Raw genomic sequence first — 22,742 nt, 5'->3', positions numbered from 1 at the left:
TGTTTCATTGTCCTTCAAAGGTGTATAGATCTCTGCTCAAGGTTGCAGTGACAACATGAGCAAACTTGCAGTCCTTTTAGGTCAGATAAGTGGCCCTCAATGTCTAAGTCTGCGAATGACTTGCTGCTTTTAATTAGCCGAAAGGAGTAATTGATTTATTATATTTGGTTCATTGGCTAACCCCATTTTGAGCACTACACCCTTCGACAATTACAGCTTGAAATGAGGCCTATTTTGTTCTCTCTTGAAGCAAATGTGCCAACTGATTGACGTAATGGCAACGTGTCACCTTCCAGTGTATTGTGGATTCTCGACGTCCCTCCTATGGCAGACAACTGTCTGCCGAACACCTGGATGCTACGCCAGTGAGGTAATTACGGAGGCCGTAGCCATGTCTGCACGCAACCGTCATTTACCCATCCTGCCTCATTTGGAGCTCAGAGAGGGCCTCGTAGTTGTAAGGGGAGAAGCAGAGAGAGGGCATGAACTGGTGATGAGCCCCATGTCAAATGTGATTGAACAAATGTGCGTGAGCGCGCCTCTAATAACGCCTGGAATTTGCTGTTGCTTTTTCTTCATGTCGCTGAGAGAGCCGGAGAGGTGCCAGCGTCAGGGATGAGGGAAGCTTATCCTTGCCCTTAACTGTAAAGTTGTCGGAATTCAAGGGAAGGGCAGAAAGGAACTCACACAGTCACGCACCACTGACAATGACTTTGTTCCCACAACCACAAAAAAAGAAAAAAAAAGTGGCATCCATAAGTCATACAGTCAATAACTTATAAAGTGGATTGGAAGCTCTTAGAATTATGCTATTTCTAATGGAATGGCCAAGTACGAAACCCGCATTCATGTTCAATTTTTGTTGTTACTGTCTGATTGCAGTGGGGGTCAAGAGGGGCAGTGAAAAAAAATCCAGTCCGCACCAACTTTTTAAAGCAAAATACTGCCACCTACAGGACTTGGATGGAAATCAGTCAGTCTGACCTGTTTTTGGTCTTGGTGAAAGTCTGCGTTCCACTGATTGCCATTATCGTTGAACTTGAGAGAATAAATAGTAGAGAATGGAAACATTCCAATGTCAAAGTTTAGACAAAGGCCATCTATATTGTCATCCCCACTCCCTTTAGCTTTTACGCAATGCGCTTGTAGAGGCTCCTTCCAACTTAATGCCGCTGAGCATTACTCGAGTGGTCTATTCTTGATGCACTCAATCATCTTTGTGAAATAACAAGGCTTTTGGTCGTCTTTGTGTTTTATTTTTATCAAACACTGTTACTACTCCTCAAGTGTAACACAGCATTCTAACATTGGACTTAAATATGTACATTCAAAAATAATAAACCAAACAACATACACCCTATAAAAACAAAACTGTAACTGCTCTTTTTGTTGACTTATGCAACTGTAAACTACTGAGCACTTCCTACTCAAATGGACCTGTGACCAGATAGAGTGGTTACACCTCATGAACTTGCTGACCTAAATGCAAGTACACAAAATGGCCCTTACAGCCATCTTGGAAATTTCAAAATGATTGGAGTACATGATAAGAAGCTTTTTTTTCCACATTTGAAAGTGTTTTTTTTTTCTAGTTTTATCATGACAGCTATTAACATTTTCCATCCATCCATCTATCCATCCATTTTCAACACTGCTTATCCAGTAGAGGGTCGCGGGGGTTGCTGGAGCCTAATCGCAGCTGACTTCGGGTGGAAGCCCGACTACACCTTGAAGTGGTCGCCAATCAGTCGCAGGGCACATCTAGAGATGAGCAACCATTCACACCCACATCGTCACCGAGTGGAAAACGATCCCACACTACCCACACACAAGCCAAGCGAGTGTACCACTCTACACCATCGGTGACTGCTATTAACCCTTTCAGGGATAGCAGTTACTACAATGGACATCTTTTCATGTTAGCGGGTTACAGAGTGCATGAAATGGTTAAAATCTTGTGCATGTTATTAGTTAGCACTTCTCAGTTGGGTCCATAGACAGAGCATAAAAATGTTTCCGATCAGATCCTGCAAATGGAGCTCCAGTGAAAAGAAACACTTGGCACTTGCTTTGTAATGCAAATATCTGTAACATACGGGATTGGAGTGAAACAGCATCATCTTGTTTTTTTGTTTTTTTGTTTTTTTGTTTTTTTTTATTGATGGAGGGATGTGCTTACGCTGATTGCCATTATTATGGAAATTGTACACTCAAAGGCAATAGATTTAAGTACTGTATACCTGTGCAGTCAAATGAACTCTGAGCAGGTAATAAAGCTCAGTTTTGATAGACATTGAGATGTTTGAGATTGATGTGAACAAAGACACCTTGAAGGTATTATTTAAAACTTGACTTTGTCGAGTTGATGTTAATGGGATCTTGCGCTCATGAATCATTTTGAGTCTTGCGGAGCCTGTCAAGGTTTCAATGACACATTCCCCTTCAGAATTAGGGCAATAGAAGAGGTAGCATACTGAACATCGTGGAACATCTATTAACGTTAAACAAAAACAGCATCAACACGAAATATTCAAGGGCAAAAAAAAAAATGCACTTACAACACACACAGTTTCTTACATACATAAGGTACAAAAATATATTGGTCCTCCTCTTATAAGATACATTTAAGCAACTATACATTTCTAAAAATCTACTTGCTGGAAGTTTTGTTTACCAGATGGCAAACCACAGGTCTGAGGAAACAGTTATACTACTTATGTGTGTAGCACCTCTCTCAGGTCCTGTTTGCATGGGAGTGGTCCCCATTGTGGTCTAACCACTCGAAACTGAAAGGCAGTTGGTAGTGGAGCTCAACCTGCGTTTCTTTGATGCCTTGTGGGCCTTTTTTGGTGTTGGCGGAGGGGAGGCAACACTCAGGTTCCTGACCTTGTTAAAATTGTTCCTCAAGCTGTCCTGCCTGCTCTCCGAGGTGCTGCTGGTCTCCTTGGAGGCCAGCGCCTCGGGGCGACACAGGCCGGTCGTCAGGCAGCAGCAGCACAGGAGCTTTGCCATGGCTCTCCTCATCTCGCTGCTGCCCAGGGCGTAGATGATAGGGTTGAGGCCTGAGTTGAGGACAGCCAGGGAGATGAAGAAATCGGCGCTGAAGAGCGGCGCGCACTGTCGAGATACGCAGAAGAAATCAACCAGCAGCAGCAGGAACAGCGGCCCCCAGCAGAGCAGGAATACCCCAACGATGGTGATGACCGTTTTAAGCAGAGCCAGGGAGCGCTTGCGGCATCGCTGTTGTGCGCTCTTGTGTACGTGGCTGTAGATAGCGCCGTAAAGCACCCCGATAGCCAGGAGGATAATGATGAAAATGATAAGGGCAAACAAGACGTAGGTCTTTGAGTAGAGCGGGAGAAGGGTCGAGCATCCGTCCAGGCTGCACATACAGTTCCAGCCCAATAAGGGAAGGAAGCCGATCACCAGCGCCAAAACCCAGCAGAGGGCTACCAGGCCATAAATCCTACAATAGGTGCTGCTGACTGACTTCTGAGGCAGTGGCCTCATGATAGTCATGTAACGCTCCACGGCAATCAACAACAAACTGAAAATCGATGCGGCCAGGGCGACAAACAGCATGCCCTCACGGAAAAGCCAAAGCGCAGGCGTTAACTGGAAAGTCCGACTACCGGACATGCAGATGTTGACCAGGTAGGCCGCACCGGTCAGGAGGTCACTGAGGGTGATGTTGGCGATGCACACGTACACCCAACGGCAACTGCGGCGGATGTGAGAAATGACAGCCACCAACACGAGAGAATTTTCCAGTATGATGAGAATGCTGATACAGATGAAGACGACCATGGTGGCGCTAATGTTCTGCGAGTTTGAAACTGTCCTGTTCTTCAGACGCCCCGTGTGGTTGTAATGCCTCAGGATCACGTGGCTGATCTCGGAGAGGTTGACGAAAGAAGTGTTGCTGAGGAAAGCGGATAAATGATACAAGTGAGGGCAGGGGGACGAGGACGTGAGAGAGGAGAAAAGATCCATGGCTATTTCTGAGCTGGGAGGATGAGGACAACAACCAGGTTGGGGTGAGTTGCAGAGGAATGAATGTGAAACTCCTGTACAGACAGGCTATCGTCCCACTCAAACTACTGGACAACACACACCTGACAAGACAGAGAACAAAATAACCATCACTGCAGGAAGAAGGCAAACCAAAAGCATGATTATTTCCAACGAAAAAATAGCTATGACATTTTCTTAGGGGGGACTATTTTTGTGTTAGGGTTGGGTGTAGGGTTAAAAAATAGCCCAAGTATACTTAACACACATCCCTTTTTGGTGAAAATGTGCACACGGATTAGATTCAACACATTTTGTCATCTTTGAAGTTATACACCAGCATATCTTTGTCTTTTTAACTTGCATGCTTGCGTTTAAAGAGGAATAATCAAGAGCTCCTTAAGATACAGTACAATACTATGAACTCCAAATGTATTCATAAGTGTCAGATGTGCCATCTACTTCCTGATTGGAACTTTAAAAGGCATCATTTAAATGCCTCCCTCATGTGGTGTACACAGCATGGACTAGAACCAGATGCAGAGGGCATTTAAATCACAGCAGGATGCATTGGAAGTATTTCTCTCAACGCAAGTTGAATGCTAGTACAAAGTGTCGGTAGAAACACAAATGCACACGTACAGTAACAAATATTTCGAATGAATATCATCTTTCTTCTCAGAAATCTATTTGTGTAGCCCCAAATCAATTTCTCAAATTTTGTCTGTTGGCACCAAAAGCATTTATTGATCCTCGTGAAACAAGAGAGAATACAAGTGGGTCATTTGATTAATCCAAATCTTTTCAACCTGAAGGAAATAAAATGAGCTAGAGTATTTCATAATGAATCACAAATGATAATCAGAGGCAGAAGAATGGTGCGCACTGAGGGTACTTACTGCGGCTGTTTCTGCTGGTGATGCTGAGTGCAAGAGAAGATGCACTTGTCACTGACTACTGATTTCTGCAACCCATGTTTGATGGGGAAGTAACCCCGAGAGAGTTCACACCCCTCACACGTGTGCGATATGCAACACAGATTGCCATCATTTTGTCACATTTCTTGCACCACATCATGAAGATGGTGTAAGGTGCGCACTTTTTGAACAAGCGCAAAATATGAAGTTACTTACAATTTCGTGTCCTCTGCCTTGGAGATTGTATTAATATTACTGCAATGTGATTAAATATCATAATGTGCTGTGTTTTCAGTTCATTTTTTGGAAGGCATAAAAACAAGCATTCAAGATGACGCCATTAATGCAGAATCAGGTTGTGTTGTTATGTTCTCTCTGCTTACCTTATCGTTTGACCTTTCAAAACATGCAGTCATACAAAGAGCTGCAAATATGTGTTTTCATTGCCTTTTGGTAAGTTCCATTGTTCCATCAGTTTTCTTGTAGGGAAGCTGCAGCCTCTCCCAGCTCCCCTTGCGTAAAAACACCTTGAAATGTACCACTACACCATCAGTGACTTAGTTAGTTCTTGCAGTTAAATATATTATAATCACTGAGTTTGTCAAAGAATACATTTTACTGAAGCATTAGATCAGGGATGGGAAACTTAAATTCTGGAGGTGGCCACAGTTTTCTATCAGTGCTACTAAGCGGCCACACGCTTCCTAACTAGATGTATGACAAAAATGCCATTTTAAATATGGACAAAATATGTGCATATGTGCAAGACATGTGCTTTTATTACGTTTCATTTTCCATTCTACGTTTCTCAATGTGTGTATAAAAGATTAACTTCCTAACCCAACAATAAAGTGTTTGAAGCTAACAGCAAAATAACCACATACAGTCACTTATTCTTCTAGTGTAATGGGCTCTATTGCATAATAATTACCAATCAAGATGGCACAAAACTTCTGAACACCAAAGGAACTCATTTTTTGTACATTTTCACAAAAATCAACTCACTCAAATTTTTTATATTATTGAGGTACCCTGGCTATTCTACATGTCATTCCATCCATCCATCCATTTTCCGATCTGTTTTATCGTCACAAGTGTCGCGGGGGGTGCTGGAGCCTCTCCCAGCCGTCTTCGGGCAGTAGGCGAGGGACACCCTGAACCGGTTGCCAGCCAATCGCAGGGCACAGAAAGACAAACAACCATCCACACTCACACTCATACCAAGGGACAACTTTGAGTGTTCAATCAGCCTGCCATGCATGCGTATAAAGAATATTTTTGGTTTTGACTTCCCTTTAAAAGATGACACCGTCGCTGAGGCTTTTTATTCATTTTCTTTATTCATCCCAGTCACGCCACACACTGACTCCTCACTTGAGCCAAAGTTCAAGCTTACATGTCCATCTTGCCCTTTCATCTGAGTTGTTCCTTTGGTCCTTTGTTGTCCTCATCAAAGACATGACAGGCACTCTCATCAAAATAGCAAACACAGGGCACTCCAAAGCATCGTGGGAAGTGTGCTGCTCACCATTCCTACAGTATGTAAAGAGAGTGATATACATATTTGACCTACATTTGTAGCTAATGAGGCATGACATTCATGGGCCTCGCCCATGTACATCATTTTAGTTCTCCTTTTTGAGTTCTAAAACAAAAATGCCACATCTGAATGCACTATGTGACACATTAGTTTCATCTTTACCTTTTAAATAGGCATTGACCACATTTTGTGGTTGTAGTTTCCAGTCGGGTGAGCTCTTTCTAATATTTTGACACATAAATTTCTCAGTATGATGCAGTGATTGGTGCTCGTTAAATTGGGCAGCTATATGAAGTGTCTGGTGAGTGTAAACCAAATAAAGTCATGTTATTATGATATTGAAAGTACTCTAAATGTCATAGTAGCTCTACTTTGAGGCTGCTGGAGTAAATGGAATGAGGAACACAAACAAGCAACTGCAACCCAAGGCGCTACCAACACCCTGTTGGCGGTTGAAAACGCCCTCGTTTCAGCGCATAACTTCAAATAGCACTTTAACCACAAAAGTCATGTCAACCTCAAGTGTGTCTTAATCATGAAAATCATTCATAACAGGCTGAGAAGTATACAAAAAGGTCAAAGGTGACACTAACACACAAAACTGGTTTTTTTTGGTCGTTTTTTTTTTTTTTTTTGCTCCTTGAAATTTGTGCATTCAAAGGTTAAGGATATTAGTGGTGGGTCAATCTTTTTTTTGCAGACTCAATTGCATAGTTTGACTAGTCTGCAGTATCTCAATAGGTTTACATGGAATCTTCATATCGTCGATGTTTGTGCAAGTTATTGGCCAGTATGATTACATTGTTGGAAAGCAACCCAAAGGTCTGGCCCACACATTGCTCTGACATGCTATAGTGCCCTGGAAACTGGAAATATCCATTTGTGTGAAGAAGTCAACATCTTGTGGACAAAAAGTAGCATTACAATGTTAGATCTGAAAATGAAAAATTATGTAGTTCTATGAAATAACCACTAGGAGTGCTGAGAAAAAAAAAGTGGTCTTTTTTAGAAGGATCCTCCTCACTACATAAACACTAAATAGGTTCGTTGACGCGGTGGTGCGCCCTGCTAAGTAGTCTGAAAATGGCTACATGACATGTTAGAGTCTTTAACATGTCATGTAGTCTAACAGTTAGACTATGTTAGATTTGAAACCTTTATTACTCATTCAAAGGGGAAATTTGCATAGTTTCAACAGCAGTAGTAGTTTCAGGAATAGCGGTTACAGGAATCAAAAAGAAAAAGAAACAGCAAGCAAGAAATATATTGAAAAAGGTTACACATTTTATGTCCTTATGATGATCGTTGCGGTGTTACTAGTGCAGCGCAGCAACTCTTACTCGTAATAGTAAGCCACAAGTGCCACTAGTAGTGTAAAAATACGGACGCTGAGCAGGGCAAAAAAATAGGCCATGGACTACTAGTGAACGACAAAAAGACTATTCCACAGCGTTGACCTTGATCTGGATCTCAAGGATAGCAAACTGTACAAACGACATTCCATAACTTCCCGTATGTAGAATTCGTCACATGCTATTTTAATGCTGCAGGGGGCGCTGTTGCTCACATTAGCGCTTTGTTGCGTGTGAGTCGCACCACAAGTGTAAATGCTGTAAGGGGCGCTGTTGTCCCAAAGCAGTACTTTTTAATACAACAGCGCGCCCTCGTTGAACGCAACCTTTTTCCCCCCTCAACTTTTTTTTCTCCACCGCTTCTCTCAGCCTGGCTGCTGTTATTTAGGCAGAAAAGAAAGGAAGTCGCGACAGGCTAGCTGGTTAGCCGACCAATAACCAGTCCATTTCCCGTGCGACAAATATGCTTTTGACCACCTTTTACCCCAGAGACGCCTCTTCTTTGTAGCCGAGGCGTACGAGGAAGCTACTTTTTTGTCGCTTCGTTTTATTTTTTTGTTTCCGCGCCGGTTTCAAGCTCGTTGTCTCATCTTTTGCCGTCACCGGCGTTGTTAGCCCTCCCACAGACTCCCAAGACGCATTTTAACCAGAACTCATCCAAACAAAACGCGGATATACTAGTGAGTTGGTCATTGCATTTTTTTAAAACAGTGGCTTTCGTAGAGGGGAGTACTGTGAAGAGCAACACAATGGGACAAGCAGCGAGGAAAGGTACGTTCATGTTTCATTCTACGTTGGCTCGGTGTGACACATTGTTTGGGACTAAAGTTTTTCAGGCAGCTATTCTACCACACGGTGAACAATTCCTTAATTTGGAAGCATATGGGCATTTGCAAATGGTCGGCGTTAGTGACAGAAGCAGCAAAGGGAAGTAATAAATGCAGTACACTGGGGCTCCTGTGAAGTTTCATTAACTTTGTCAAAACTGGCGTCATGAATAACTTGGCTTGACATGTTTGCTCAGTGACACGCTTGCTAGCATCTTTGCAATGTGTGTATCAATTGTCTGTCCCAACTTGTTGCTCCCCAACGATCCCAGACGGTGGAAAAAATGTGACTCACAAACACCGATAGTCTTTCCCAACCTGGCACACTGAGGAAAAATCTCACGGTACACCTCCACACGAAGACGTCACCCACAAAAATATAATGGAAATAATGATGGATACGCAGGACTAGCGAAAGTGGATTTTATCGCTCTATCTGTCACTGTACGTCGCTGCCGTAGATAGATAAAAAAGATACATTATTTGGTGTAGGTAAATAGTCAGACAAATTCACTGAAATTGGATAATTTCCTTAGGCATTCGCGTACCAGGTACAGGGATTGGGAATCATTGGACTAACTCACATTTGTAGAGTGTGCTCTTACAATATTGATGGAATGGGGCTAGGGATAACAAACAGGATAGAAATCTACATTTCAGTTGGTCATTGTTTGTTCATGGAAGAAAGAGAATATCCGTCCACGTTCTATAGCACTTGTAGGGCTGGGAGATTATTGAGAAAATATTACTTAAAATTATTGTATATTGTTATTAAATGATTTCAAAACTTCGTATTTATTCAACGACCCATACTCAAGTTTAAATATACAGTAACTTAAAAAACAACCAGAATAATAAATCAGTATCAAGAAAAATAATATATTAAAATAATAGCAATCAAAAGCAACAAATAGAAATAAATACTTACTGTTGCTGCTGTGCGCACCTTGGCCTCCTAGGGGCAGTGTGGTGCGGTGCTTGCATGGAGATACATTATTTAAAACGTAATTATTCACTACTGTTGACAGTTATACTGTTGTAAAAGGCACATGTAAACTAGTAGGGGTAGCAATGAATTTTATGATAAAAGTGGCGAAGAAAGTCGTGATTGAACTTCACTACTGTTGACAGTTATACTGTTGTAAAAGGCGCATGTAAACTAGTCGGGGTGGCAATGAATTTTATGATTAAAGTGGCGAAGAAAGTCCTGATTGAAGTTTATTGATATAACTTGTGTTTCAAAGGTTAGGAAGAATATATACATGTGAGTATTGTTATATGACCTGTCTGTATGTGTTATTACAGTATTTGTGTGTGAATATTTATAATTTGAAGGTAATTTCCTCCCATAAACTTCTCGTGCAATTTTTTTTTCCAGCTTGTTTATGGGGTTTCCCATTAACTGCTAGCTCAAATGTACTGTATCTCACTTAACTACTTCAACTTGTTTTTGTCTGAAAATAAACAAACAGAGCTTCAATCTTGAGACTGACCATTAGTATCAATTTATGAAAAAATATGAAATCCCATCTGATATATTTCATTTGATTGGAGGATGTGCTATGGGATGCAATGTGGTGTTTTGTCTGTCTGTATGCAATGTGGTGTTTTGTCTGTCTGTATTTTTTTAATTTGGGCGCGTGTGTGTGTGTGTGTGTGTGTGTGTGTGTGTGTGTGTGTGTGTGTGTGTGTGTGTGTGTTAGTGCTTTTGGGTGAAGTGTTGGTTTAACATGTTTGAACTCATTTTATTGTGTCAGAATGCATTTATAATTGATGTGCACACATCGTCAAGTTTCTGCGCCATGTGTTTCAAATTAGAAGAATGTGGTTAAACTGTTGGCTTTGACATCCATGCATAGCCCTCAAAGCATCAAGCATGACTCAAATGAACCATGCTTGGGTTTAAATTGATTAAAACTAATTTCCACTGAGACGTTAAATGATTCCCCTTCTTCTGCTTTTGTCTATTATACACCTTTATCCCTGGTGCTTTGTTTACTTTCAAGATGAAGCTGTCGCAATTTTTCCCAAAGGCTTTTGATTCTAAAAAAGCATAACAGGCTAAAACAAATGGTTCCAGATACTGTAAGCTGCAAGCACTTTCCTGATGACTAATAACCCAATGTCGGAAAAAAGAAACCATAAGCAGTACAATTTTACAATTACACACACACACACACACACACACACACGCACACACGCACACACTCACACACGCTCTTTGCTTGACTAGCTCATCCCATCTTTGTCTGTATTTTTTTTCCACTGCCTTGATTTAGCCTGGTTCCTAGAACCCTTGGTCACATGTTATATTCGTATCCAGTACATCTTATTTGAATTGCTTGATTTGGGGTTGCTAATCTCACAAAAGAACTAGAAATGAAGGTTGTTTCAATTAAAGGATTTTCTAAAGATGGAACGGTTGACGTGGGCTTCTTCACTGGAAAAATGTGCCTCAAAAATAAACATGCGTGACGTTACGTGAGAAGTCAACCAATCAGGCTACGCCTGGCAGTCCTGGCAGTATAATGATAGCCATAGAACAGGAAAATGAACTGACTACAAGATAGGAAATCGTGTCAGGCTGCTCATAGTGAGCAGCCATTTTTACCAAACTGATGCTAATGTGAGTAGCATCCAGCTAAAAGCACAATGGCTAAGGACCCGCATGAAAATGACCAGAGAAACGTGACAATAAACTCTATGCTTTACAATGATATCAATATCAGAACAAAGTGGAAGTCATCCATCTTTATCGAGCGGATTATGTACGACTTTGTAGGATTCACTGCACAAGAATCACATTCATCATGCACTAAACTTCATTAGGCTTGTCCGAAATGTACACATTGCAGTTTTCACCCACTGAAGAGTTGCATTGCAACACATTCAAACCTTTGAGATTTCAAGCAGCCTTTCCTCTTTCCACACCATCTTTTTAAAGTGCTTCTTTTCCCTCAAGCAACCCACTGAGCTGCTATTTTGTCATATTTTTTTTAGCAAAACTTGCCATATGGCGTCCTGCTTATAATGTTCGGTTCTGGCTGCAGAGATGATAGAGGCTGCAGACGAGATGGGGGTGGGGAGGGCGGTCACTGTTGAGCTTCAATTGGTCCGCACACCCTGGTGGATATAATTCTGTGTGGCTGTGGATGAATACATAATGGGTCAGCAGCCAGAGATAGGCCTGGTTTCTGACGCCTCGACATGATTTTAACAGATTCTGGAATTATTCCTCCCGCCTTGCATATCACTGAGTTCCATATTAATTACCGTAATGTTGTATCAAACCATTGTTGGCTTTACCCTCTAGGTTAGGGTTCTTCTGTCGATCGGACACAGTGTGGGACACTGGGCAACCTCAATTTATTCATATTTGTAATCAAATTTTACATGGGAAATAATGGAAATCTACATCATTTGTTCTTGAATAAAACATTGCCGTCATAAAACATTTACAGTATGCACCGGCATTATTAAGCAACATTAGGACATCTCATACATGGTGTCATCGGTCACGCAAGTTAAAACACAATAAAAGTCAGCCCAAATTAATAATGTATCATAAAAAGTAAAAGAAAAAGCAAAACACCTTTGTGGAGTTTAGCTGAAATCTTGTAAGATTTGCTGAGGCATCACATGCAGCAAATGTGCACTAAACACAAAATTTCCACTGTATTCCTAACATTTTAAATACCTTTAATTTTTTTAAAAATGAAGTGGTGGAGCAAGAACAATATAAGAGCAGCTTTTAATTTATTAATTTATTTTTTTTATGGTGGGCTATATGCTGTATTTTCCCTTAGTTGACAGACAGCCGAACAGGTGTTTTCTCGCATTTTCATTCTGGACAGCATGAAACCCACTATGCTGTCTGTATGTCAACATTATCTTATCTCATTTAGTCATGTTTACTTGAAAACATTGAACCATTGCTGAGTTAAATTGGGGAAAATAGGTCACTTGCCAGTCGCGGAATATGCTTATGCACAGTCTATGTGCAAGATCAGCTGGTTGGGCACGCTTTGCTGACTTCCATGTTGTTAAAAAAAAAAACAAAAAAAAAAACAGGTGCCAGAAATACTCGTGGAAGTGACTGTTCCGCTTTTGTGATCACGTGTGTTAGCACAACATAGAATGACTTTGAGATGGCGTCGTTGTTCACTATTAGTTTTATTTTCTTCACATGTGCGACATCAACCTCTTTGTCGGAACGAGGATAGTGGAGCCGGTGAGCAGCCGCAGTGTGATTTCTAATTAGTCTCTCAACAGCATGCCCTCTTGCTCTGTGCAGCTGCTGTGCTGGGCTGAGCTGATGTAGGTTAACTCTCTTTTGAAAGACATTGCAGCCCTATTGATCAGGTTGGTGTAAACCAGTCATCTCATTTGTGGGTAGGTAAACACAATCCTCATCAATAACAATAGAAGGTTGTTCCATTAGAATAGGTCATTTGATACAAAAGTAATTACACACTGGTAGAATACAGGTACATTGCATTCATGGTCGAATGCCTGCATCAGCTCAGATTCGAAACACGAGATTTGAAACATAGTCACTTTTTGTGTGCTTGTGTCAGTCAACGTGCCAAATATTGTACCTCCATTCGGCACTGTTTTGTTGTTTTGCATAGGAGAAGTGGAAGCTAAGAATGCTATAAAGTGAGATGGGTGAGGGGCATCTCATACCCCCCTTCATATTACGGCCTTAATTGTTTGTTTTTATTTTTTTCAAAAATAAATGTTTTCTTTGTTCATAGTGTGTGTGTGTGTGTGTTGCATCTTTTTAACATCTCATAACCAATAGCGGATATCTGACGTGAAGCATTGTGGTGTTCAACTTACATAGTTTGATAGTTCAAGTCGATATTTTTTTTATGTCTGGTGTAAATAGGAAAACTATGGTAGTGGACAGAACAAAACCTCCATGATGCCTAAAGATTATTTTTACGACATGAAGTGAGGGGAAGGGCGACTAGCAAAGATCTTGGCAAATAATTTATGGCATGTTGAGACAAGTTTTTATTTTCTTATGTGCTCATAAGGAAGATATGTGTATGACAGCAGTACAAACTCTCTTCACAGGGATTATCTTGTGAGATCTCAGGCTTCATTTTGTAACCGGTGGATTGGATCAGCAGTACCCATCATCCAAAATCCCCGTGTGCTGATAGTTTCAATCCCATTTTTGTAATTCCCAAATAATGTTGTTTGCTGACTCTGTAACAAAAAATGTGTTGTGCATATGAGCGCAGAGTCGCAGATGAACGTAAAGATGGAGGTCAGGAAGGAGAAATGTGCGACCATTGTGTGCTTTTGTGTGTGCTCCAGGGTGTGCACCGCCTTTCTTCGGTGGAAGAAAGAGGCTTTCACTTTGCAGAAAACGGTTAAATGAGCTGTGCCTTGTGGGGCTGCTGGTCTTTGCACACTGGAGCAGATGGAGAGCCAAAGACCGAAAATGACTGGATGTAGATGGGGAGGGAGATTGGCGAGGCTGTAAAGTCATCAATTCCTCATACTCCTTGGTAACTTGGCACTGTCAGTGTGGCCACGCAAATTTATGGGCTTTATAAATAGACTCAGCTGTAATCATAGGGTGTAAGTGAGGAAAAGACCAACTGTTTCACGATGGCCTACTTACAGCGCCTCATTCTTCACTCGCTTTAACACACATATCAGGTCAAGATGTTCGCGATCAAAGGCTTGATTGCGATCACACCGATCTTCCCATGACGGCTTGTTTAGACGGTGATTACAGGCGCAGTTGTAATCCAAGCAGAGATTTAACAAGTATTAAAAAAAAAAAAGGAGAAGAAAAAGTAACACACATATCAGGTCAAGATGTTCGCGATCAAAGTCTTGATTGTGATCACACTGATCTTCCCATGACGGCTTGTTTAGACGGTTATTACAGGCGCAGTTGTAATCCAAGCAGAGATTTAACAAGTATTAAAAAAAAAGGAGACGAAAAAGCGGGATTTTCCACAGTGAAGCGCAAACTGGTCTGTTACACACTTTAGGACAGCCAACATTCTGATGTCATGAAGCATTTAAGATCAAATGTTCATGGTGGTATTTTAACACACTATATCTTTATTTGACTAGCTTTACAGTTAAATGCAAGCGAAATAATGTAAGTAGATGCCAAAATTAAATTGACGCTAGATAATTGTTCTCCGTCGTTTGGCTGTGGCTCTGCTCTCGCTGTTGAATTTTGAAGTTATCTTGGATGATTTCAAATGGTTCAAACAGGAAGCCACTGTTATGGCAACCAAAGCTTGGAATGTCCACACGCGACTCACTGTCCATGATGTAAGCTCTGGATGATTAGCATACCATTTATACGTACGTTCAACTGTTACACAGGGATACGACAAGCTTCAGGACTATATTCGACCCTAAATGTGGTCAACTATGAGGACAGATACATTATTTAACTATGGAAAATGTGAAAAAGTTTGGCTGCATGGTTTTATTCATGTCACACTGCATAATTGATGTCATACTGTAAACTCCAGTCATATTATGAAGTTAGTGATGTACATTGGCGGCTGAATCACTTGAGAATGAGATTTTTGCTGTGCTTGATGCCAGGTTGGTGTCGATTAATTGATTAAGTCACTCATAGCTGTCACATTGTTCATCCAATCAAGATCAGACACCCGCGCATCCAGTTACATTTAGACACCCTTATGGCAACTCAGGATTTGTTGACCGCTCATGTCTATTCACGTATCGCAGCTGCAGGGTTGATGCTTGATACAGTGCTTTGCAATAATGTATTTTATCAACCTTGGAGTTGTGTTACGTGAATTGTTGCTTGGTGTTTGTAAATTCTGACGAATAGGCAGTGAAGGTGTCCAAGTGTGATGTGTCATTGGCATCGTGGGCCAGCAGAAAGCCGATCGTTAGTACGTGCTCGTTACTGTGCGTCAATGCCAACAATATATCCACAGAATGAAGGGTTCAGCGAAACACGAGTTGCATGTTTTTTGTTTGTCGACATTTACCGTTCATAAAGGGGCTGTTGAGTGACCGCCACTCATCCTTGTTTCATGGACTAAGCAGACACTACAGTAGATTCTGTCTTTTCTCTGTTACAGGAGGGTGTTTGATGAATTCGCTAAGATGTAGGCGAATATATAAATATATATGGGGGGAGGGCCATTTAGTACCATTTGACAAATGTTTTCTCTTTTTTTTTTTTAAACCATTTTTGGAAGCTAGTAATACGTCAAGAGTAAAGTAATACATGACAGGGCAGAGTGTTTGGTTTTGAATGTCTGTTTTATTGACACTTCAGTCCCCAAATATAGGTATTTGCTATTTAAAATAACTTCTATATGACACCAATTTGTTCCAAATGATTGTCGAGAAACTCATCGGGGAAGGGATTTAGCACCGTGAAAAAAATATTCGGGGGGATGGGGGGGAACTGATAGTTAGCTAAATGCGGTCCTGCTGCTTTGATGTCACCTGATGTACGCCTACACACAATTCAGAAACACAATTGAGCTCAGCATCTGCCATTCAAAACTATTCAGTGGGGAACCAATATGAACTTCACCGCTTGGTGGAAACATGGCTTACTGTACTACCGGATGGAAACATGGCTCTAATGATGGCTGTGGTGAGAGCTATTCCATCCCCCTCAACCCTCTCTGCCGTCACTGATCCTGTCCCTTGGCTCAGGATTGTGAGCAGAGAGGCGGGCAGGGACCACCCTCGGGCTAGGATTGCTCTTACTCTGCGCTGGTGTCACGCTCAGATGGCCACTGTCAAATTGTAATGATTCGTGAGGGCAAATGAGTGCATGCATCTGAAGTTCCAATAAAATAATGTATAAAAATTGGTGTCTTACTGCACCACTTACTGCAAATAAGTGTTGGTAGCGAAGTTGCATTTGTAGGTTAAAACATCCCCAAAACCTGACCAGACATAGATGTAACATTAGTTTCGAAGATGTCCTGGTTTGTATTAAACCTGTGGAGCAGTACATGGAAGGTGATGTGATTCTAATGTTTGTTTTAAAGACCTTTTGTTGGATGGGTCTTCAGGGTTCGAACTGTCTGGTGTTTCTTAATGAATGCCTGACAGGCTGTGGAGGGTGACCAAACGGAAGAGCAGACAGAAGCACAGATGGTGGAAAGTATAGGTGAGATCAGCAGACATTTGAAGAGATGGAATAGGAACAGAGGCTTGGCAATGGGCTCTCTGTAGGCTGGACTGTGTTCTGTTCTTGTCTTTGCTCTGTTTTTACTGTGTAGTCTCAGGTCACTGATGAATAACTCATTTGTTAGAAACCCAACAGGATGTCTGAGTTCGGTGAGAGAGCCTGGTGACAAGATGTGAGCAATGTGTGCAGGAGGAAACAAAAAGATTCAAATCATGTAGCCGAGACATCTTCTTGTTTTGCTGAAACATTACACGTATGACTAGATCCAAAAACATAAAATGCAGATTGTCTTCCAGGAAGGACCCCTTTCAATGTTATTTTAGTGTATACATGCCCAGCACAGATTAACAAGAACGTGTCAAATGTATTTCTGGCAATTTTTTTTTTTTTTTTTGAAATATGCATGAAGCAGCATATTTGTCTCATTCTTTGCTCCTGAGAGCATTGGACAGTCGAAGAGGGTTCTTTTTGAACTTATTTATTGTTCCAATGAAACTGACATTAACTCAAGATTTTCAGATGATTTACTGGTCCATTCATAGCATGAGTGATAAAGTCAACAAATGCTTATAAAATTGCTTTCTGTGTCTTACAGTTGATGCAGACTTTGCATTAATTGGGCTTTTCGTCAAGCTTGTGCACTACTGCGGCCATGCTGGCAGCACAATGGATAAATGTGTAACACAGGCTAGTCTATATGAGTACAATAATCCTCTTCCTTTTCCGCTTTTTCCAAATAGTGTCTGCAGGTGCTCCTTGTTTTGTTTGGGATCCTGTTTGTGAACAGTAGTTATGCTATTGGATCAGATGGAAGTGGTGTTACTTTAACGTCTACCACAATAGTGTTCGGAGGCTCTGTAAGGACTCTCTTCTCATTTTCAACTTCTTTGTCTTTTCATCCAACATGGCGAGAGTGACCTGGAAAAGTTTAATCTCATCACCACCAGCCTCAATGGAATTCCAAACCAGCCACACAGAATGAGCAGTGCCTTCTGGATTCCATTAAGTCCAACATGCTAAGGTCTCCCTGCCTTGGTGTGTCTCATGCCGCTGCTTTGATTTCATGGTTTCAGCTCGTCATAGTGACTGAAAATTTCACCACTTTTTGTGGCCAGCTTCGTTGACATGTAAATGAAAGACAGACCTAATATGGTGAGAATTCGCATGGGAGCATCACAATGCTTCAGGGAGCCTGGATTGATTCCACACATACAATCATGAATTTGAGCATTTGTTGTTGGTCCCTTTTGGGGAGTATGAAATTGAATTAAAACAATGCAGCTGCCTTTTTTTGGAGAACACATTAAATTCAAGGCTATACTCATCTGCTCCCCTCAGTGCAACATGGCATCTGGACTGAGTTAGAGGAATGGTGCCAAATGTTCTGTGGCGGGGAGCTAGGTGGGGGGCGGGGGGTTGTGAACAGTGGGGGTTGGAATGGGAGGTACTGGAGGAGCTAAATGAGAAGGTGATTTTTGTTAGAAAGTGCTATACCAGGATAGATGAAGAGGAAAAAACAGATGCATAGTAAAAAGGGAAGGTAGTGTAGGGCTTAGGCCCGATGAGGCCTCCCAGGTCGATGACCTGCTGCGAAATGTATCTAAAGTGGAAGTTTATAAAGCTGTGACTCACACTCGTGTGAAATCGCCTCAAGGTCAAAACAAAGACTTGACACATGGTTGAGTAAAACAGACGGAATGCATCGTTGGTTCAAATGATCTGGCATTCACAGTGAACTGACTACATGTTTTCAACCAGCATGTGTGTGATAAGGAGGTCAGTTTTCTCCCCCAAGGGACGTCTGCCGGCAGCCAGCTTTAGTTTGTCAATACCTGTATCAGACACATGACATTGGGAGTGGCAGATCAATGCAACCCCCTGAGATAACTGTAATTTGATTGATTAGAACTGTCCAATGCCAATATGGTATTTTAGTTCGACAGGCTTGCTTGAGTCTTTTGCTGCCTATCTGTTTGGGGCAACAACAACAACACAAATCACCCATGCAGTTGCTTGTTTGGTTCACAACACACTTCATATCATCCCATTCCATGTGTCTATGTGCTGATTGCTTTAGCCGGCAGTCACTCGACACGATGTTGTTCATTCGTTGAACAGAAATGTGTCTGCCTGCCTTTGTCGTGAAAACAAAAAGGGCCATTTGAAAAAATTAATAGTGTGGAATGAAGCAAAGGTAGTTTCGAAGTTTTTCCTGTTTACACGAAATGTCAACACAGACAAAGTTAACAGGTAGCCTGTCCTGTTTGTTTTCTTTGTATAATTAACTGCTCCATTACATGCTGTAAGGGTAATGTGTCACACTATGTGCATAGCTGACACAACTAGGTTTTTTGACCATAGGCTTGGAGGTTCAGTAAAGACTGAAAATGGTTCTATCCACAAGTCTTTCTTGTATCCTTTAGATGCAGACAGCAGATGCTCGTCATCTTTTTTTTTTTTTTTTTGGTCATGGTGTGTAGACTGGGGGGGACAGGAGTTCAAAGTGCCCTTTACCCTTGACGCTTTTTATTTATTTATTTTTTTTAAATGTGTTCCATATCTGCCTTTGTGATTAAGTCTGGTTGTTAATTCCCTGCACGAGGTTTCATTTTGATGAAACAAAAGACTGATTTTTTTTTTTTTTTTGGTTTGTTTTGTTTTTATTTTAATAGGCCACATGGCAGAGTGTAGTTGGAGGCACTGATCCATTCACAGCCCTTTTGTGGATGCATCTGCACTGAAGCAGCCCCTGAGGCTGATTAGCACCACTCAGCAGCATGAAGAGCAATCTCTCCCTATCGCCAGACCTACGTGTTTATGAATGCCCAAGAGTATAAACGTAAAGGCCTAATGCCAGAAGGGGTGCGCGCACACTTAACCGAAACACACACACTACACACACATTGAATCTTGACTTCCTTTGCTTTTGTCTATGTTTGTGTGCAGTTGGTGAGTGTTGGCAAAAAGCCAACCCCTCTCCTATCCATTAGGTCATGTTAGTGAGAGTTCTAATGCTGATGGATACTTGAGTGGCCCCAGCTACACTTTCCCCAGGGAGAAGAAATAAGCTTTTGGTTGCGCAGACTGACACCGGAAGGGGTGTAGGTGGATCTCTGGGCTCTCTGATGTTTGAAATGCTGTGTAAAGCCAGACAGTTCTGCTGAATTGGAGCACATGTGCTCAAAGGATTAGCCCCTCGGCTTCACACAGCTTTTGGCTTGTTGTCGTCCAAGTACACACAAAACGATTTGTATAAGACATATTGAGTGCTGTTCATTATACTTGTCCAATAAATGGTCATAGGCCAGCAAACTTTCAAGCACATTTTCATATTCACATTGTGAGAAAGGGGTGGCTGGGTTGGTTGATGCTTGGGGGTGGGGGCCCCTCTGCATGTTCTCCATCCTTTCCAGATTGTCAGATATAATGGAAAATTTTGGTAAAACTTTAGATGACAGTTTGTCAAATTTGAACTGATTATTTGCTTTAACATGGTTTCTTATGAGAACATGTTTTTTGATATTAGAACACAATGACTAGTGTCATAGACCACATTATGTTTGACCTTTGAATGTTCCACTCTACATGGCATCGTCGTAATAGTGACTATATCTGTCGCTTTAGCGGAGCGGCTAGCCCACTCTAATGTATTCAAGTATACCTGTGGTGGATTGTAATTGCTCTCCTGAAACTGAGAGTGCTTCAATAACATCATTCTAGTAGAATAATTTTATCATCATATTGGATGTCACTGTTACATTTAAGTTGCTGTTACTTTGCTATATTAATTTTTATTTTTGTTGTTGTTATGAGGTGTAGAGTTTCTGTAAAGTCATGTTTGACTTTTTACCTTTGGGCATTTCTACTTTCTGCTGCTATGGCAATGACTGCTTGTTGGCTCTGCACTGACTCATCATCTACTCGCCAACGAAAATGGAATTCTGGGAGTCACCATATCTTCTTCCACATACACTGTTGAGATCATAGCTTGCTCCATTACTGTTAACCTCTCTTGAATTTAAATTATGAGTCAAGCAGTGAGGGCAAATGGGGGTGGTGGGAAAGGAGAGAACGAATGTTTCATTCATTGACTGTCTGTGTCACTGGGTCATTCACTTCCTGCCACATCATAGTCAGCTGATGGTGCCTCAGGCTTCACTAGTTGATCTGTTCATAGACTTGTTTGGACCAATCTTTACCTTATCACCGTACTTTTCTGGATCTCAAACTAAGAATAAAACAACCAAGGCTTTCTCACACATGAATCATAGACTATAAACTCACTATAAACAACACTCGTCCTCTTCTGCTGGGTGCACTTTTTGTCTATGTCTCTATTTACATGTGGGCGGAATTGAAATACGAGCTTGGCCTATTACACATGTGCCAATGAGTCAAACGAATTACTGCCAAATATGGGGTCATTCCAAATTTCCTCTATTTCCTTTGGCTGTCCCTTTATTGTGTACATGTGGAAGGTATATCTTTTTCAGTTTGACCAGAAAAATAACATTTGAATTGTAACACCTTGCACTTTAACATTTGATTAGCACAGACCCTAAGCGATAGGGCTGGGCAATATGCTGAAAAAGATGTCACAGTATAAGTATTTAATATCCATCTATATCGATTAGATATTTATTTTTTGTAAAATTATTTTGTTCCTTTTTGTAATAAGGATGAAGGCTGAATTTAACAAGTTTTATTTTTAAATATATTCAACGTTAAAGGAGAGGTTAAAACCACTATGAAAATATCCGATCAAATTGTCAATTTAAAGATGAATAATGCTTTGTAGGATCGGGGGATTCAACATGTTTTTTTTTTTTTTTAATAAGACAAGTAAAAACATTGAAAGAATTAATAAAACACAACTATCAAGAGGAAAAATGGCATTCATAATATCCTGGAGTAAAACATGCTTTTGTGCTTCTATTTTCCTCCCTTGTAATTGTGGCACAAATTTAACATCATCCTGTAGCTTCTGCATCCAGGATGCAGAATGGCGGTCGGGGTTTGCGTGCAGATTTTTTTTTTTAATCGATATTATATTGAGTACAATTTCTAATGATTAATCGGGTATCCATTGCTTTATATGTTGACTTTGCATTATTGCCCAGCCCTACTAAGCAATGTTTGTGGGTGTTGAATAGATACACAGTTTATTCCTCTGAACTGTAGGTTAGAAAAGTTTGATGAGTCCAGCAACCCGAAGTGGGGACCCTCTTAGATATGTCTGGTCTAAGGAGCTTTTTAGAGGTTAAAGCCACGTCCTGCTCACAGTAAGCGGCTGAATAGTCCCTGTCTGAGCTGTAGTCCCGCACTCCGGTGTCTTTCCCCATGCCACCGTAAGCAGCTAAAAGGCCAGGCTAAGCCCATGCGAAGCAGACAACTCCGGGGTCTTATCTGTGGAATGTTGAGTATCCTCACTGAGGATCTCCTTTGCCGGGCGGAAGCTGTATTATCTCAAAGCCCCATGTCTCTCCTTTTGATTGTCCCACAGAGTCGCCTCTCTCTTCAGTCTCACTTGAAAATATTTGCTTTTTGTCTCCTCTTACTTTAATGTTAATTTCAATGTTCTTGCTACGACCATCTCTTGTGTCTCTTCCTGTAGATAGTATTCACTGATGTCACAGGCTCTCGCGAGTCAGCCCCAGTTTGTGGGTCAAGCATTGAGCATGTCGATCATTCCTCTTATGCTGCAAAAGACACCATAGGGTAGAAATGTCATTCCTCAACGGCCCATGTGCTCCGACAAATGAGCGTAAGAGTAAAATATGTCGGTGCAAAATGTATGCGTGTATGTGCCGTGGTAAGCACATTCTCAAAACCGTTTGGCTCCGGTGTAGCTTTTCAGCCCTACACCGCTATCTACGCAAACTGTATTGCCTTTATACGGTATGTAATCGCTTTGCAAAAATA

At 41.3% G+C, this 22,742-nt stretch overlaps 2 protein-coding genes across 10 annotated transcripts in view; one reads left to right on the top strand and one right to left on the bottom strand.

The window, feature by feature from the left end:
• Window positions 1-2,148: 2,148 nt before the first annotated feature.
• s1pr4 (sphingosine-1-phosphate receptor 4) lies at window positions 2,149-5,035 on the bottom strand. Its single transcript, XM_019871728.1, has 2 exons — window positions 4,911-5,035; window positions 2,149-4,115 (listed from the first exon to the last, which is right to left on the bottom strand). Exon 2 carries the CDS (start codon window positions 3,991-3,993, stop codon window positions 2,773-2,775), a length of 1,221 nt encoding a protein of 406 aa, XP_019727287.1. The 5' UTR covers window positions 3,994-4,115; window positions 4,911-5,035; the 3' UTR covers window positions 2,149-2,772.
• Window positions 5,036-8,111: 3,076 nt separating this feature from the next.
• myo9b (myosin IXB) overlaps window positions 8,112-22,742 on the top strand; it is a 53,324-nt gene continuing 38,693 nt past the window's right edge. For 4 of the 9 annotated variants that reach the window (XM_019871700.1, XM_019871698.1, XM_019871697.1 and 1 more), the window contains exon 1: window positions 8,113-8,591. The gene's annotated coding sequence lies outside the window, so the exon portion shown is untranslated. Of the gene's footprint in view, window positions 8,592-22,742 lie in introns of all 9 variants that reach the window. The other 5 variants (XM_019871702.1, XM_019871705.1, XM_019871701.1 and 2 more) reach the window with 2 other exon arrangements.

The sequence above is a fragment of the Hippocampus comes genome, unplaced genomic scaffold (assembly GCF_001891065.2).
Source record: "Hippocampus comes isolate QL1 unplaced genomic scaffold, H_comes_QL1_v1.1 scaffold182, whole genome shotgun sequence".
In the NCBI taxonomy this organism is placed as follows: Eukaryota; Metazoa; Chordata; class Actinopteri; order Syngnathiformes; family Syngnathidae; genus Hippocampus; species Hippocampus comes.
This window is presented reverse-complemented; position numbering and strand designations above follow the sequence as displayed.

Excerpts from the sequence above, each read along its gene's own strand:
- s1pr4 (XM_019871728.1), bottom strand. The coding sequence starts at position 3,993 with ATGGATCTTTTCTCCTCTCTCACGTCCTCGTCCCCCTGCCCTCACTTG.